A 17,747-nucleotide genomic window follows, 5' to 3' on the forward strand; every position below is an offset into this window, starting at 1 on the left:
TAATAGTATTCAATGGATGGGGAGGGAGAGCTGGAAAATCCCTCGCATATCAAGCTGGAGTTTGTTTATGATCCGAACTTCAAAAACAATGTCAACTATTCCTACACAGCTGTTCAGATACCCACTGATATTTATAAAGGAGGTAAGTATTGTTGTGTTTTACAATATCAAACAATTTTGATTTATTTTTGTGATTTAATTCAATAAAATGTCTAGGAACATGTGTATTTTGATCCATTTTTCCCCCCTTCAGCTCCAGTCATTCTGAATGAGCTGAACTGGACGCAGGCACTAGAAAAGGTTTTCATGGAGAACAGTCGGGAGGATCCATCATTGCTGTGGCAAGCTTTTGGGAGTGCAACAGGAGTTACCCGCTATTACCCAGGTATCTTTTACCAGCCATTCCTGTGCAAACTTATAATATTTATAAATAGTTAACTCTGAGTGTATTAATAAATGGACCAAGTGAAGTTCAGATGAATAGGAGAAAGGAAACATTTTCTTCTACTTTCACAGCTACACCTTGGAAAGCCCCTGATAAAATTGACCTGTATGATGTCAGAAGGCGGCCCTGGTACAGGAAGCTCCTTTATTCTTAATAATGTATAAATGAGCATTAGATTTAGAGGGTTAAGATTTAAAATTTTCCTCTGTCATTTGTCACAGGTACATCCAGGGTGCCTCATCCCCTAAAGATATGGTCATTCTTGTTGATGTGTAAGTAATTAATTATGCTTTAAGAAAATTGGTTGGGAATTATTTTTGCTTTAGTAAATATTTTAAATCTGAATAGTAAATAAACAGACAGGGAGAAAGTATAGGTGTTAATCTTTTACTACTACCTGGCTTGTTGAAATCCCTACTTGAATAATTAACTCGGCTTTCCTAGCATTTCTTTCCCCCTCACAACAAGCACATCATTTATGGTGCTTTTTTACACAAATGAGCAGCTCCCGCTTGGTCCTGCTTCACTGCTATACAGCAGAAAGCGAGACTAAAGTTGTAGTAGAGAAATAAATGTGCACCTGGCACTAACTGATATTGACTTGTGTTTGTGTCTACTAAATACAAGTCAGCAGAGACTCTAAAACAAAAATCTGACCTTAAACATCTGACCCCTAAATCAGAAGGATAATAATAGGATAATAAGATAACCAGCAAGTTGCTTCATATTTAACAGATAGATACAATAAGAAAGATCTCTAAGTGTTCCTGTGTTCTTTCCAAATGATGGAAGATCTGATAGTAAATTGTGTTCATGCTTGGGCACAGCTGCCGGTTATTGCTCTTCTGGATGCTTTTTACTATGGTGATAAAGGGTTGTTTATTGGCACTGTTTGCAAGGTTAATCCTGTTATTGAGTGGATTGAGAAAAATAGCCCTTATGAATGACCTTTTGTCAACATGATACATTAGAGTGAATGAGGCAGCCACATATTTCTGCACATATAGGAAACAAATAGGAATGTTTCCAATGTATTGTTTTTATTATGACAGATTTTTTTTATATTTGGATATACTGCAAAATAACTTATTTATCGGAAACACGAAAAAATCCACAGTTCCGTTTTTAATAAAGCAAAGAGCATTCAAGGGAATATATAGGGTATTGTTACTAAATAGTCTTAGTCCATATAGTCCATATTTTTACAGGGCCAAGGTTTGTGTTTGTAAGTTGTTTTAGTGCTAACTGTAATACAGAAGCAGAGAATGGAAATACAAACACACCGCTACTTAAAAGATTTTATAAATGCTGATTAATCACTGCAGCAGGCTGAATTGTGGCTGTGATTGATCATCTGATGAAAGGACGGGTGAAGTTCTGGGAGGGAGAGTACATTGCAATTACAGTAGTTAATGCTACTTTTTAAATAGGTCCAATTGATTTTGAAAAATCTGTTTAGTCAATAATATCAAAGGAGTTTAAATGTTTGCCATAAAATCTTCTACATTTACTTCTTTCACAAATCTGGGAGGATTTTACTGATTTTAATTCAACCATTAATCTTTGATGTTGAGCTAATATTTCTTAACTTATCCTCCAATGCTGTGTGTTTTTTTTTCACTAATTGGCACACACTGTGAATGAATCTGCACGCAATCAGGCCTAATGTGGCAGTACTTTAGTGACATAAAATGCATCAGGGCTCATATACTGTACACCGTCAGTGTGTAGTGGCTCTGACTTTTGTGCTGCTTAAAAATTTTGTGGACCTTTAAATGAAATAGTCTTTTTGCCTGTGCTTGGATGTACTGAAAAAAATGATATTTCTTTTTTTCTTCAGGAGTGGCAGCGTCAGTGGACTCACCCTAAAACTAATCAAAGCATCAGTAATGGAAATGCTGGACACTTTATCTGATGACGACTATGTCAACGTAGCAAGGGTTTGTGTATCTGCTACACTTACGTATTATTTTCTCACTGATTCTTTATTGTTTCATGTTTCTCTGTCTTTTCTTTGTTTTACCTATCTCCTGATGCTTTCTCCTGCTGTGTTTCAGTTTAATGAGAAGGCTGAGGCTGTAGTTCCTTGCTTCAAACATCTAGTCCAGGCTAATGTGCGCAACAAAAAGATTTTCAAAGAAGCAGTGCAGCAGATGCAGGCCAAAGGCACCACTGACTACAAGTCTGGGTTTCATTTTGCCTTCAACCAGCTGTTGAATGTTAGTAATATATTGATTTACATCAAGTAACGATTATGTTAATACCAATATCTGCACACATGGTTTACACATATTTTGCTTTTTTTTAGAAAACAAATGTCCCCCGGGCTAATTGCAATAAAATAATCATGCTGTTTACTGATGGAGGAGAAGACAGAGCTCAGGATGTCTTCATGCAATACAACTGGCCAAACAAAACGGTTGGTTTCTTCCAGGTTTAGCCAGTATTTAAACATTGATGTGTCATATTAATCCTTTGATTAAATGATTCTCGTCTTGCTCACTTTAAGGTTCGAGTATTCACCTTTTCTGTGGGTCAGCACAACTATGATGTCACACCCTTGCAATGGATTGCATGCACCAATAAAGGTAACCTGGATTTTCTATGGCATTCATTCATTGTATTTTATACCCCAGAACACTTACTGTGTGCAGTGGCCCCAACCTTTTTTGTCTCACGTCCCCCCACCTTCATGTCAGATGAGCTCAAGTGTCATTTCATCAACACCACCTGACTACAGTAGTAGTAACAGTAGTTTCATGCATTTATAATGATTGGCATAGTAGTGGTTAGTGAATTGACTGAATATCAATTGCAATGCTATTCCACGATTAATTTCAATATATTTTTAATCAAATCTCAAGCGTTTTTTTTTGCTTGAGTTTTGTTAGTTGATCTTCCCACGCATACACTGGAAACTGCAGATGTACCTCTTTTTGTTCATGTATCATTGTTTATGAATCTCTGCAGTAGAATAAAATAATTGCACAATAAAAACTAAATTTCCACATTACACACTTCGTTTTTAGCACTGGATGATTGTAAAAAGTTGTACATTAAACACTGGTAGATGATGGCTGTGCTGTCTTGCAACCTTGAATTAAGCATGTGTACATTTATGTTCTCAGATAATGTTTAAATTCATTGCTAATAGAAACACTCAGTCCAAAGACAAAATAAGTGCACAAAGAACAAATAGGCTACATAAATCACTGAGCGTAATGTATAGACAGTGCATTGCCCAGAATAATGGACCTGACCAGTGTAGTTGCTCAAAGGGTTTTATTTGGTTTCACAGAAGTCAGTTTTGTTCATGTAGATTTGTTCAAGCGAGAGCTGTTTCCATGCTCACAAGTTTGGGTTTGTGATTTTGGCTTATGACAGTAAAACTGAGAATACTTCTGCAAAGAAGGTAGATTTGCTGTTTTTTGTTATGAGTTTTGTCCTTATGCTGACAAATGATAAGCTTTAAAGGTGTGAGTTGATCTGTCTGGTCATATCAACTGGTTTTGTCCTTCAAATGATAAATAAATCTAAATGAAGCAACATTAGTATTCCAATATTCTGTCTCAGATTAGTCAATAACACAGCTTCACAAGTAAAGATGATTCATGGATTATTAACACTTATATTCTGTGTTGCTGACTCTTAACTATAATGACCTTGATCATTTGAACACCTTTGAAATCCACTTGTGTTTATTTCTACTGTCCATATAAATAAATGTTTAATGTAATGAAGAATTATGATAATAACCAAACTTGGGCTGGTAGAGTAGGCATAAAAATAAACATGCAGACAGTTATAAAGACAAATTAATCTAATTTTAGTTTGTGTGACTGCAGTGCTGTAAATCAAGGACTACTACCATCTCGACCCAAAATGCCCTCTGTCAACTCTTAAATCAGGCATCAATTATCACAGAGTCATACATAGCCTGTCAGGATTAAAACGACCCATCACTCATTGTGATCATCACTATATACTAAACATGCATGCTGTAAAATTAACATCAGCTGTGTAGGACAAGGTGTATGTGAAAGAAAAAGTCAATCTTAAATAATTGAATTTCTAGACTTCTAGTTGTTACTTCTAGTAAGAGACCATCGGAGTAGTCTTAAATAACTTGTGACCTGAAATTAATTTCAACACATTTTCAACATTATGCATGAATAAAAGAAAATTAAGGGCTTTATTTTAATACATTGAAAACTAACCTTTTAATTTAGTCAGATCAACACATCATGTTGAACATTTAAGAAACGCTCACACAGACATTTTTTGGAAAGCACTTTCTGATTAGTATGTTTGGACTTTTAGCTGATCTAATGGTCTTGACTAAAGAAATATACCTCAAGATACCTCAGTTAGAGCTTAGCAGTATTCCTCTTTTATGTCCTATCTGTGGGATTTAAGTGGCTGAGTCATTGGTCAACTTGTATCTAGAAAATCAGAAATATTTTTAAGTACCACTCATGTTTTATCTCTTATAGCATCGCTTATAATTGCCTCTGTCTGTCTCCCTTTCTCTTTCTCTCTCTGCATCCCTATCTCTCTCTGTTGGTTTGTGTTTCTTCTCTATGCTTCCTAGGTTACTATTTTGAGATCCGTTCCATCTGTGCTATAAGGATTAACACCCAGGTGGGTTTGTCTAGTGCCTATGACACAGCTGATCCCAGTTCAGAGTTTCTACTCTCCCTTGTGGCGCTCACACCCTCTTTACATCTACTATTTATTTACACAACCATTCTCCCTATGGCCCGATGTTGTCGGTTGTTTTGGGCCTGCAAACACTCACGTGTCTCTTTTGTTTTGTCAGGAGTACCTCGACGTGCTTGGGCGCCCCATGGTTCTGGCGGGCAGCGAGGCCAAGCAGGTTCAGTGGACCAATGTGTATCAGGATGCTTTGGTAAGAATGCAGGACTCCACTGGATGGATTTAAATAAAAATAATAAATGCATAAATATACAGTATTTTGTTGGGTGGATCTGCTTACCTTGAAATGGTAAAGATAGTAAAACTACTTTTGATTTAATCAACATAATAGTTAATGCACATTTAGCAAGTACAAATGTTTCTTCATCATCAAGAGTCAGCCTTGATGGCCTTTTTAAAAGATCAGATACCTGATTTTACGTATTGAAGTGAATTACACAGAGGGGTATATCAAGGGTTTATTTTACTATTTTAGCCAACCTAAGGGGATCCAAACCATTTCACTCAACTCTAAACCTGATGAAATGCTCATAATTTTTAATTGTCTTTGGAATCTGTAGGGTCTTGGCATGGTAGTAACTGGAACTTTGCCTGTATTTAATCTCACAATGGATGGAAACTCACAGGTAACAAAAGAAGAGGTAATAAAATGATGGGTTGAATATTTTTATGTTTTCAAATTGCAAGTGATAATTTCAGGTGAAACGTTATTTCAAATAGTTAGATACAAATACTGACAGTCGGTATCAAGCTAGTTTGTGTCACATAGCATAAAGACTGAAGAAGGTGTAAGACAGGTAGCCTGACTCATACCAAAGGCAACTAAATACACAAACCAGGTAAAGTTCACTTTAAAACATGTTGTTGTTGTACTGTAGAGACATGACAGTGAACCACTTTAAGTTCATGAAGATGTAGGAGTAAATATATCTTACAAAATGTGTTACTTTTTTTTTTATTATTCACTGCATGTATTTCTGCTTCTGTTGTCTTACCAGAATCAGCGAATACTAGGTGTCATGGGAGTTGATGTACATCTTGATGAGATAAAGCGCCTGACTCCACAGTACAATGTACGTACACCACATTACCACCACTACAAGTCAGGTTTGGCTTCATGCCTACAAATATCATCATCATTTTTCCCTTTTTTCCAAAAAAGCTTGGAGCAAATGGATACATATTTGCCATCGATCCAAATGGATATCTTCTCCTTCATCCTAATCTCCAGCCCAAGGTGAACTAGATTTATTCTGGCAAAAAATATTAGTACATTTAAATGTATCATGTATGTATATATAAACATATTGTTTAGATATTGTTTATATATTTTAGTTGTTAATTATGTTGTTGTAGTACCTTATGTTAATGTAAAGTATTTTTGTCACTCACTCCCAGCTTGTGAACCTACCTGAGCCTGTGACACTGGACTTTTTGGATGCAGAAGTGGAGGACAGCAACAAAGAAGAGGTGAGCACCTAATGCTGTTCAAATCTTTGTGGTTTCAGGCATTTTCTTTCCCTTTCTGATGTTAAGCTCATAATCTAAGTTATATTTGGGCCAGTGAACAACATTATCTGCCTGAGGACGAGCTGTCCACCAGTCTGTGTGACTGATACAACTGTTTCCTTTCTTAAGATTCGACGCCAAATGATCGATGGAAGACCAGGGGAAATGCAGGTCAAAACTCAGATAAAGTCGATTGATAAGGCAAGTAAACCTCCCTTTAAATTTCTTCACATATTTCAAATAGTTAGTCTGACTTTGTCTATGATGTAGAGTTCACTGACACGTTGTAACACAGTACTGTATACTATATAACTTTATGAACTACAGTACCTATGTCGAAAATGTAATAAATAGACCTGTCCTAAAAAGATCTGTTTTTATGTTGTTTCCAGACTTTATTGATTGAAATAATTGTAACTGAAAGACATAACTTAGACAATAAAAAATTAACTTTAGATTATAGGTTTTAGTTGCTTTTAACCTCTTCATTAAAAGCAAAATGAAAGCTTCCACTCCTACAGTAAGTTTTAACTTTGCTAACTTGCAAATATTCTTTTCTTATCGTGATTATAAGATCGAGATTATTGCTGTTTGTTGAACATTACATTGAAGCTGACCAGTAAAATTCCATCATTGTTCATATGATATCAAATTGAACATTAAGATTATTGTTGCATAAATCACAGTCTTTTCTTAGCAATACTATATTGCACACGTGTTGTAGTGAAACATAGTGAACTGCATTGAGTTAAGAATTTATATCTCATGTACCATAGCAATACATTGATGAGGTGTACAGGAGCTACACCTGGACTCCCATAAATGGCACAGATTACAGGTAAGTGCGATGAAAGAATGTTATCATGTACAAAGAATAATCAACCAGCTGTGGCCTGGTAGTAAGGGTTCACGCTTCCTCTGTCTCCTCATCCGTCTTTCTACTGTCACCACCTACAGTGTTGGATTGGTACTGCCCCCTTACAATGACTACTACATTCAGGCAGACCTAAATGATGTGATGGTGCAGCTCCAGTGTGAGTACCAGAAATAAGTGAGATTTAACCTTTATAAAAAGAGACAGTAAATACGGTAGATGAGATGATCCTCCTCCTCGTGAACCTGCCTCTTCCCTCTCTAATGCAGATATGCAGTCATTGCTGCCCAGCTCCTTTGAATCATCAGGACATGTGTTTCTGGCTCCAAGGTGACAGATCTCTGCATCTCTCTCTTGATTTCATTCTCTGTCTGTTCGCACATGGAATGTTTTTATTTTTTATTTTTTACTACTATCTGCAGGGAATACTGCAAGCGCTTGCATCTTTCGGACAACAACACCCAGTTTTTACAGAACTTCCTTTCGCTCATGCTGGACATTTCTCCAGAATCTGATGAGTGTGAGTTGTGTGTATTACTTTATGTAATTTATCTGCCAAGCTGCAGATTCACCAATGAGATATTTGCTTGTGTTTGTGTTTTAGGTGACCAAGGCCTCATCCACAACCTAATTTTGGATTCTAGGATTATTGGACAGCTGGCCTCTCGTGTATGGAAGAACAAGGACTTAAATTCGTGAGTCAGCTTGTTGTTCTGTACAGAGTAGTTACAGACCATCTACTGCTTTTCCAAAAAGACAAATTATGCAAATTGCAGGACTTGCTAAATAAAAGCGATTTCTTACAGGTATGGCTTCCTTGCCGTATTTGCATCCACAGATGGAGGAATAACACGGGTTTTCCCCAACATGTGAGTAATATACATACTTAGAGAAATATGAGAAAGGTAAAAAAGGAAAATATGATAGCACTTTTAACAATGAGTGCTATTTTTACAGAGCTGCTGAGTTATGGGAGGAAGATCCTGAACCTTTTAACTCAAACTACTACAGACGGAGCCTTGACAATAGAGGTTACTTATTCAGAGCTCCGCTGAGATCCTGTGAGTAGCTGAGCACATGCACTTTATTATACTGTATTAGACTGATTGTATTTGCTCTCTCTTTGTGTTGTTTTCTGAATCCCTTATTGAAATATTATTATTAATGTTCTGTGTGTGTGGGCCTTGAGTTGAGATTATTTTATTCCATATACTTATCTCAAGGGACATAATTCATTTGCCACACAAAGTACGCTGACTAGTTTATTTCACTTACATGACATTTTAATTGCACATTACGTTTGTAAGCAGCTCCGGACGACCCTGTTGGTGCGGAAAATGGCACAGTTGGAATTCTGGTTAGTTCAGCTGTGGAAGTGAATTTAGGAGGCAAACTGCTCAAACCTGCAGGTGAGAAAAATACTTTTATTTGGAAAGTTGCAGCTTGATATCATGTATTATGTGATATGGGATTCCTAGAATTATATTTAAGCTACCTCTGTTTTGTCATCTTCTTATTAAAATGCTGCTTCTTGTTGCTTGTTTTTGGTTGGCTCGTGTGTTTCTCATCACTCAGTGGTCGGAGTGAAACTGGACTTGGAAGCGTGGGTCGACAAGTTTAAAATCTTGGCCAGCAACGTCTCAGACAGTCGACAGGGCTCACACAAAGTATGGCATGATAACACTGGAAACCATCAGTCACCCAAATATAACTGAATTTAACAGACATACAAACATAAACTATCGTCTCATTCCTCATTTTGTTAAACAGTGTGGACCATCCAGAAGTTGTGAGATGGATTGTGATATGAACACAGATGTAAGGACCTTCCTTTAATTTAGTCCTTTATCAACACAACCACTAGATTGTAGCAGATCCGACACTGTAGCCATCTAACTTCTTAAATTTATCTTTCATTTATCAGAATCACAGATAAAGCAGACACTGAGGATGTTTCTGGCTCACTTAGCCCTTTAATCAGAGTTTTAGCTCTAAAACCACATGTCCTTTAAAAAGACAACAAAACAGAAAACTAAATGTGACATACTGTTTTAGGACCTCCTATGCTATCTCATTGATGACGGTGGGTTCCTGGTCATGTCTAATCAGAGAGATCACTGGAAAAAGGTATGTAGTGCAGTAAATTGGCTTACTCTTAACATATCACCTATTTACAAGTTGTAGAATAAACTTCACGTTTTGTAGTTTTAAAAGAGATATAAAACTAAAGGAATAAAAGGATCCTAAATGTTGTCATGATCTGAATGCCTTTTAGTACAGTAGTTTTGCTCTAATAAAAACTCCTATTTCAAGTTTGCAAGCAGATGTTACACTCAGTCACTATACAGTAGGTTCTAAGTTTGATAAATGTAAAGCTGTTGCCTAAAGATTACAACAGGCATGAGTGGGCATGAATGGAGAAGGAGACAAATAAACCCTTTAGGTAGGTTTAGATTCAAATGCTGTGTGGCCCATGTTTCCTCGATGCACTTTTCTTTGATTTTGGAAAAGATTGGCCTTTTCTTTGGGGACGTGGACCCTTACCTGATGCACGCATTGTTCAACAACTCTATATTCACACGGCGTCAGTCTTTTTACTACCAGTCTGCATGTGAACCGGTCAGCAGCAGCCACACTGGTGCAGCAACGAGAGGCATCTCTGTGGTAAGAGATACCATCAACCCTGCAAATTTTAGATTCTGGGAAATTTTTTTAACTTTGTCTTATCTCTATCTACACTGCTTTCCTCAGCCGTCCATTGCTGATATCCTCAGCTTGGCCTGGTGGACCTCCTCAGTGGCATGGTGAGACTTTGTTTACTATAAATGACACCATCAACATTTGAGTTGCCCTTTAAAACAGCCTTAATGGGATTAAGACATCTGCACATGAAACCATGCTTGGCAGCTGTCCCTCGATGCTCCACTATTTTCAGCTGTGACATGTATTTACTGTTATTTATTGCTGTTTCCAGAGGGCACTTTATTATTTAACAAGGTGAAATGTGACCACTTTTTCAGGTCTGTGATCCAACAGCTACTGTATGGACTGGCCTATAACAGCTGGCTCTTTCAAGGTGTATTTATGCATCAATATAGTCTGTGTGTGTGAAAATGTCTGCATGAACTGTTTCATCTTTATATTTACTTTGATCAGCAGCTTGGTGGCATTTTGGCCTCAAAATGCTGAATTTGAATGTAACACAAAAAGTGTTTAGAAGATGTTCTTGCATCTATCAGACATCCTTTGTATGTGTGAAAATGAAAACCAACCAATCAAAACCAAATAACCTCAAAAAATAAAAGACATAAAACACTGAATTTGAATGTGTGTTTTTGTTTTAGATGATGTCCTTGTTGAAGGTTTGGATACAAAGGAAAGCAGCTGCGTGACCATCCAAAGCCAGTTCTACTTTACAAACACCACCAACTCATACAATGTGTTGCAGGACTGTGGAAACTGCTCACGGTGGGTTTTCTGGAGCGTCAGCACAATGTCTCACCTTTGTGTTCGCTGACTGTACTGTACATATGCAGATGGCTAAATATTCACTGCTGTCTCTTACAGACTGTTCCATGCAAAGCGGATAGAATACACCAACCTGCTTTTTGTTGTTGCTGAGACTCTGCCCTGCAGCTCCTGTGAGATAGAGAAATTGACCCAGGTCAGGACAGAGTGTATCCTTCTGTGCTCACATATACTGCACTGCTATTATCTGTGCTGAATGTGAAAGGTCATCCAAGTGTGGCAGCTGAAGTTTGCTGTTACAGTACCTTCCTTAACTAAAAGCAGTTCAGGAGGAGAATCCATGTGAAGTGCTAAGCAATGCACGATATCGTAGAGGCCCTACTTCCTGCTTTGACTACAGTGCCTTAGTAAGTAAAACACAGTATACTTTAAGTATGAGACATGAGTTTTTGCGTTTGTCTTTGAGCATACAATGGGACATTTTTAACATCTTTGGTTGACCTAAGTAATCTTTTTCAAAGAAATTATTGTAGCACAAATAGTAGTTTTAAACACAAACTCTGTCTGCATTGGTTGGTAGCTACTGTAGTAGCTAAGCAAACAGTAGTTAACTCAACAAGTATATACTCAACACTTACCTTACTTCTTTCACTGAATCTAAATTTATGTATAAGCTACATTTAATGTTATGCAAGTCACAGTTAACATGCACTATTTAATAATTAAAATACAGCCACACTAAGTTAATGGTTACAATGTCTCTCAATAGTATTCCCTTTTTATTTTTTACTGCATTAAAGCATGATGAATTGTTATAACTATTATTATTATTATTATTAATTATTATTATTGTCATTATCAAATACTTTTTCATGACAAAGTGGAAAAAGATCTTTACAGTCAGAGTGAAGTACAAATATTTTATATTTTATTTTTAATTACTTAAGTATTCACCTCCCCCATGTCAATATTTAGTAGTTGTACCTTTGGGAGTAACTGCAACATTGATGCTGTGTGGAGTTCAATCAGCTTTGAACATCTGGACACTACAACTTTTACTAATTCTTCTTTCCATTACTGCTCAAACTCTGTTTAATTGCAAGGTGATTGTGTGTGTGTGAACAGCTCTTTTCAAGTTCTTATTGAAGTGGATTGAGGTCTGGTCTCTGCGACTCCAGATTACTAATGTTGCTGTTTTGAACGATTTGTGTGTAGCCTGTAGCTTAGCTAGGCTGTTTGCATGGAGGTTATTGTTTTGGTGGAAAACAAGAGTTTTTCTCTGGGATTTGGTTCATATATTTTGCTACATAAATCTTTAAGAGCCTCACGCATATAATGAAGCTGCTGCCACCATGCTTTACAGAGGGGATGGTGTGTTTGTGTTTATGTGCAGTGTTTTATTTATTTAATTTTTTTATTGCACCAAACTCAGTATCTAGTCTGATGGCTACAAACTCAATGTTGGTCTCATCAGACTTCAGAAACTTCTTCCAGGTGACTTCCGAGTCTCCCACAGGCCTTCTGACAAACGAAAGCTCAGATTTAATAAGAGCTTTTTTTTCTCTTTGCCAATTTTCTATAAAGCTTTAACTGGCATAGGTGCTGCAACATGCTGCCTATGTCCAGTATCTTCCCTCTCAGCCTTCACTTCCTCACATGAGTCAGAGGTGTCTTGGTGGCCTCACTCACGAGTCTCCTTGCACAGTCACAGCCTGCTCGACTGTACGTTCCCTCTATTTCCTAAAGATGGATTTAACTACTGCTACTACTCATATAACTATAGGAGATATTTAGTGACTTTTCTTGTATACATCTTCTGGCTTCTGCTTCTCAATGGATTTTTTTCACTGTTGATCAATGTTAAGAAAGGCAAATCGAATCAACCATAATTTAAGGTTGTAAAAAAAAAAAGAGAAAAAATAAATTTTTTTAAGGTGGAAACCGTCATAGCTCAGGTACAGTATATAAAATTTGAGACTAACTCACATACCCCAAAACTATTTAACCAAAGCAAGATCTACCAAGCAACATTAAAACGAATCCTGAATTCTTTGAGATGTGAATTATAATTTATACCCTTTAAAAAATATTTTCTGAGGTAAAAATGTCAGATATGCTGAAGCACAAGCACAAGAATTTTCTTAATGTATACCTGATCTACAGTACCATATAATCTAGAAAAAAAATTATTAATTGTTAAATCTCATTGCAGGAAAACACATCAGAGTGTGGAAGGGGCCATTTTCTGCAGTCCTCCATAGAAGTCCTTCTCTTTATTCAACTTATTCTGCCTCTCTTCCATCTCTGACATGTGCAAACACTCATCTCTCAAACATCTTTCATCTCTTCCGGTTTAGGCTCGGATCTACTGAATTATACTACTGAACTACAGATCAAAACAACATTGTGCTTGGAAATAAATACCTGGATCAGTTTTTTAGTGCTTTTGCCTTATTGCTTGTGCATTTTTAGTGTTTCTGGGCTTGAGTGCAAAAACTAGGAAGACAGTGTGCTGAGTCTGCATGCTACCCAATAAACTAAGAAAGGCATGTTTGAGATTTTTCCCCATGGGCTCGGTAATGTTAACAATCACCAGGCAGCTGAAATGTACTTTATACAGACCAACAAATAACCAGCTGGCTGAACAGATGTCAGTCACACATTCAGGTCTGATTACGATGGTTAAATGTTCTAAAAACACCCACAGCCGAGTAATACAGTAACTTGAAAAGTACTTAGATCTTTCATCCTCACATTGTTACACCTTGCTGAACAGCTCTAAGGATATGTACATTTTTATGAGTTCTCAGCTGTAGGTTTAGCAGCATTTGTGTGGGTGTGACACCTTATTAGAGGAGACTCCCATCAGTTGTTAATATGGATTTACAGTTTCACTACAGTGACTGGGTAAAGCTATCCAGTGTTTACACATCTGCTACAAATGTTGAGCATGAACATGAAAAAGAGACAATAAATATTATCTGCTACTGGTTTAGCTTTATAGGTCAGAATTCCACCTGTAACTTGCTCTGATGCTGTTTGTGGCAACTTTTGAGTTTGATGACTTACAGTGAATTTGTTGCGCCTCCTTTCTTTTGCATGAACAGTCCTGCTGATTGTCTTTGCACATAATGGAGCTGCTGCAGTTTTTGCAGCTTTTTTACATGTCAGTAGATCTGGGCCGGACCTTCACATTCACTTCAGAGTTCTTAAATCCAACTCTAAATAATTTTTTGCTGCCATCTCACAAATGTCTTAAATCTTTAAACCCAACCGGATTTTCTTAGTTGTTGTTTTTTTATTGTTCTCCAGCCACATTGCTGAATTATTTTCTCAGTCATATAAAACAGCACATGTGAAATGGTTTTGTGACTTTTCATAACATGTTTCAGTAATAAAACATTGATGTAGTTTCATTGTGATATGAGGATTGTATGTCAGGCAAGTTTATTTAAATGCTTCCACAGATACATGGTGTGAGCTTTAGGTGCTTCCAGTCTAGTAAAAAGTTGTTGTAAAATCAAACAACAAAAGACTTTAATCATCAAACATTAACTGATTTTGGAAAGTAGTAGATCATCTTCAAATAACTGGATCATTTAGAAGCATGTAACACAGCAGTGTTTGGTGCAATAATGCTAATTTAATTAAAACCTCTTTCAAGGATTATTTTTTGATTTCTTATCAAATGAAGAAATTACACGCAGTGTTATTTATGGAGTTTTATAGCATAAAATATGTGGCTGACATGTTTTTAAATGTTTTACATTCCTTAATTAATTGATTGGAAGAGCTTTCTTTCTTTTTTGTTTCCTGCATTGCCACTGTTAGTCAAACCTGAATTTATGCACTTATGTATGCTTCTGTATGGGGAATGTAGCTTCTGAACAGCTTTTGGTGTTGTCATTATGTTATTGATGTATGATGCTTTTTGACCATAACTGAGAGTCCCTTGATGTCCTCACTGAAAGTGATGATTCACTGTGCCAGAATATTTGGATTTTATTATGCGTACCTCATCATGACCATGACAAATATGTGAAATGAGTTTGTTCAACATTAAGAAAGATGTAGCAGTTATTCTTAAGGGGATGATTACTTTGTTAAAACTACTTTTGTTTTGTTGGATTGGATAGATGTACAGAATGTGTGACAGGGTTACTACTTACCCTAAAGCACATATATACAACATGTTATAATTTCAGTATAATTATTTTGGTTTTGCACACAGAATTGTATTGTACATTTAATTTTGAATTTAAATTTTGACTTGACTAAAAAAAATCTTTTCAGCTGCTACATATATTTTATGTATAAGGTTCTTTAGTTATACAGCATACAGACAAAAATGTTGCATGTTATGTGAGCAGGGTGTGCAGTAACCAAATCTCACTAATGTTTCATTCATGACGAGTTGTGCATGATAAAATCCAGGAAACATTTTCTCACAGTGATTTATCAGCCCCTGATGTCTTTTTGTGTCACAATCTGAGCTTGTTACAGAGTTAACGGGGAATATTTTTGGAATAAGTTTTTTTTTGACAGAATATTTGTAAATGTAAATACTGTTTTTCTCCATCTGCCTGGTGTTCCACCCTGCAGTGCCTTGTTGCACTCGTTTTTGATTGGCAGGAGTATTTGGATTTGTGGATGGTCACCCTGCAGGCCATGTAAAGGACACGTGAATTTTAAGAGTTCCAGAGGCTCAGCTCTAAAATGGACTTCTTGGTCAGGGAATATGGAAAGTTGCTCACTATGAACTTAAGAAACCTTTATTAAGGAGAACAGCACAGCTGTAAAAGAGCACAGCACAAATGTGTCGAGCAGCTGGCCTCCCATTCTGCCTTCTCATGGACAGATGTCTGTCAGAGCATTGAGAAAAAAACTGCTGCCCTTCTGCTACGTGTCGTTTCTCTCTACACTGTGGTTCATCCTTGAAGCAAAGCACAGACACTATCCATTTTCATAGATTTCTACTTGGTCGCATCTGCACACCTTATATTCTATATTTGAAGCCTGTATGACACATACTTTTCCATTTGGACTGACTGAATTGAGTGAATGTTTATGTAAAGTATATCTACTATTGTGCATCTCTGCTGTACCCGAGCATGGCGGGGACCTGGAAAACAGATTAAAGCTCAACACTGTTTGGAGACCTCAGCTAAAACACAGCTTGCAGAATAACACTCAACTTAAAGAAGCTTCTACTCTGAGACCTGCAGTATTTACTTTAGGTCACACTGTATTATTCAAGCAACATTGTTGTACATTGACGGAAAGACATTTTGTGGAAGACTTTATATTCTACAATATATTACTACTGTTGGGGTCAGTGTTGTAGTTTTGTTTTAAATTAACAATAATTATTTGCATGATATTTTAATCAATTTGCAGATTTGTGTACATAGTCTGATGAATAATTTACATTCCTGTCCACGGCCAGCTCTCCAGCACTGTGGGGAGAAGTGAGGGCGCCCTCTGTGGATCAGTCTGGGGATTTGAGTCTGGAGGGCCTCTGAGCTGTTTGCTGTTCGACTTCAGTGAGGCTCACAAATGCTGTCAGTGTTTGCAACTTTGGTCTTTTGCAGCAAGAAGAAGCACAGAGACGTTTTGAGTTCCTTGCAATTTGCTGCCTAATCCAACTTTTGCCCTTTCTTTTGGAAAAATTTAGTGAAGTTACACAAACACATCAATAATGATTCATGAATTTAAAGGCTGTGACAAGACATAAGTCAGTGGCATATGTTGGAAAGTCCCCTTTATAATGATCTTTGTTTGTCAGATAGATTAAGTTATTCTTTATTTGATTTTTTTTTTATTATTGTTATCATTTGTTGATTTATTTCGGTATTGTGAATTATATTTCTATTGAACAGAAAGAAACTGAATTGGTTTGAAGCTTGTGTGGGCACAATAAGCATTTTACAAGAAAATGTGCAAAACAGACAAATATATATATTTACTGTATGTTTATGCCCTTTTGCTTAGTGAATATCTAAAGATAATATTGTTTTCTGCTGTATCTTTGCTTTTTGTTTTGCTGACGTTGCCATTTACTTGGGACAGTTTCCTTTGTGCCAGTCTCCTACGCCACCTCATTTTTGTACAGACAATGTGATGTAGTCAGCAAAGGATGAAGGTTAAATTTGTAAACATTTTGTCAGTCACATTACAAAATGGAAATTTAAATGTTTATATCTTTGGTGATTAAATGCTATTGATATTTTTCACTTCAGCTCTGAATTGCAATTGTTCTCCGATCTGTTATATTATAGACCAAATATGTCGACAACTTAAAAGACATGGACGGATGATATCACTGATATCACTCATGCTCACGCCATCATAACATTACAAGGGTCTTCGAGACAATTTCGTACACTTATTTTGATTTATTGAAAAAAACATGCAACACAGAGAAAGATTTAAATCCAAATTAGGGAAAACTAGAGAGAATACAGTATGTAATAGAAAAAGTTAACAAGCACAAGTTACTCATTACTGTAAGTTTCAAAACAGGCATAATAGGCATAATATAGGTCCAAAACCTTTATACTCAATTAAAAGCGTATGTACTAAATGGTCTGCACTTATATAGCACTTTTCTACCTATTAGTACTCAAAGCACTTTACACTGTTTCTTATTCACCCATTCACACTCACAATCACACACTGATGGGGGAGCTGCTATGCAGCTGGCCAGCACTCACCAGGAGCAACTAAGTTGGGGTT

General features: G+C 36.7%; 1 protein-coding gene across 12 annotated transcripts in view; it reads left to right on the forward strand.

Annotated features, from left to right (window-relative positions):
• The window catches only part of LOC137127804 (voltage-dependent calcium channel subunit alpha-2/delta-2-like), a 35,796-nt gene extending 18,546 nt beyond the window's left edge, over positions 1-17,250 (forward strand). For 2 of the 12 annotated variants that reach the window (XM_067505218.1, XM_067505227.1), the window contains exons 6-38: positions 7-142; positions 254-385; positions 517-574; positions 667-717; positions 2,286-2,385; positions 2,503-2,664; positions 2,754-2,864; positions 2,955-3,033; positions 5,037-5,086; positions 5,265-5,354; positions 5,722-5,802; positions 6,160-6,234; positions 6,324-6,398; positions 6,560-6,631; positions 6,800-6,871; positions 7,447-7,508; positions 7,628-7,704; positions 7,814-7,874; positions 7,967-8,064; positions 8,149-8,239; positions 8,351-8,413; positions 8,502-8,605; positions 8,852-8,953; positions 9,120-9,211; positions 9,315-9,362; positions 9,600-9,671; positions 10,056-10,208; positions 10,296-10,348; positions 10,565-10,620; positions 10,889-11,012; positions 11,112-11,221; positions 11,337-11,419; positions 16,459-17,250. In XM_067505218.1, the coding sequence (XP_067361319.1) occupies positions 7-142; positions 254-385; positions 517-574; positions 667-717; positions 2,286-2,385; positions 2,503-2,664; positions 2,754-2,864; positions 2,955-3,033; positions 5,037-5,086; positions 5,265-5,354; positions 5,722-5,802; positions 6,160-6,234; positions 6,324-6,398; positions 6,560-6,631; positions 6,800-6,871; positions 7,447-7,508; positions 7,628-7,704; positions 7,814-7,874; positions 7,967-8,064; positions 8,149-8,239; positions 8,351-8,413; positions 8,502-8,605; positions 8,852-8,953; positions 9,120-9,211; positions 9,315-9,362; positions 9,600-9,671; positions 10,056-10,208; positions 10,296-10,348; positions 10,565-10,620; positions 10,889-11,012; positions 11,112-11,221; positions 11,337-11,419; positions 16,459-16,629 (2,964 nt within the window). In that variant the 3' untranslated portion in view covers positions 16,630-17,250. Of the gene's footprint in view, positions 1-6; positions 143-253; positions 386-516; positions 575-666; positions 718-2,285; positions 2,386-2,502; positions 2,665-2,753; positions 2,865-2,954; positions 3,034-5,036; positions 5,087-5,264; positions 5,355-5,721; positions 5,803-6,159; positions 6,235-6,323; positions 6,399-6,559; positions 6,632-6,799; positions 6,872-7,446; positions 7,509-7,627; positions 7,705-7,813; positions 7,875-7,966; positions 8,065-8,148; positions 8,240-8,350; positions 8,414-8,501; positions 8,606-8,851; positions 8,954-9,119; positions 9,212-9,314; positions 9,363-9,599; positions 9,672-10,055; positions 10,209-10,295; positions 10,349-10,564; positions 10,621-10,888; positions 11,013-11,111; positions 11,222-11,336; positions 11,420-13,224; positions 16,393-16,458 lie in introns of those variants that run through there. The other 10 variants (XR_010914465.1, XM_067505220.1, XM_067505221.1 and 7 more) reach the window with 10 other exon arrangements.
• The last annotated feature ends 497 nt before the right edge of the window (positions 17,251-17,747 follow it).

This window comes from Channa argus, chromosome 5, assembly GCF_033026475.1.
Source record: "Channa argus isolate prfri chromosome 5, Channa argus male v1.0, whole genome shotgun sequence".
Lineage (NCBI taxonomy): Eukaryota > Metazoa > Chordata > Actinopteri > Anabantiformes > Channidae > Channa > Channa argus.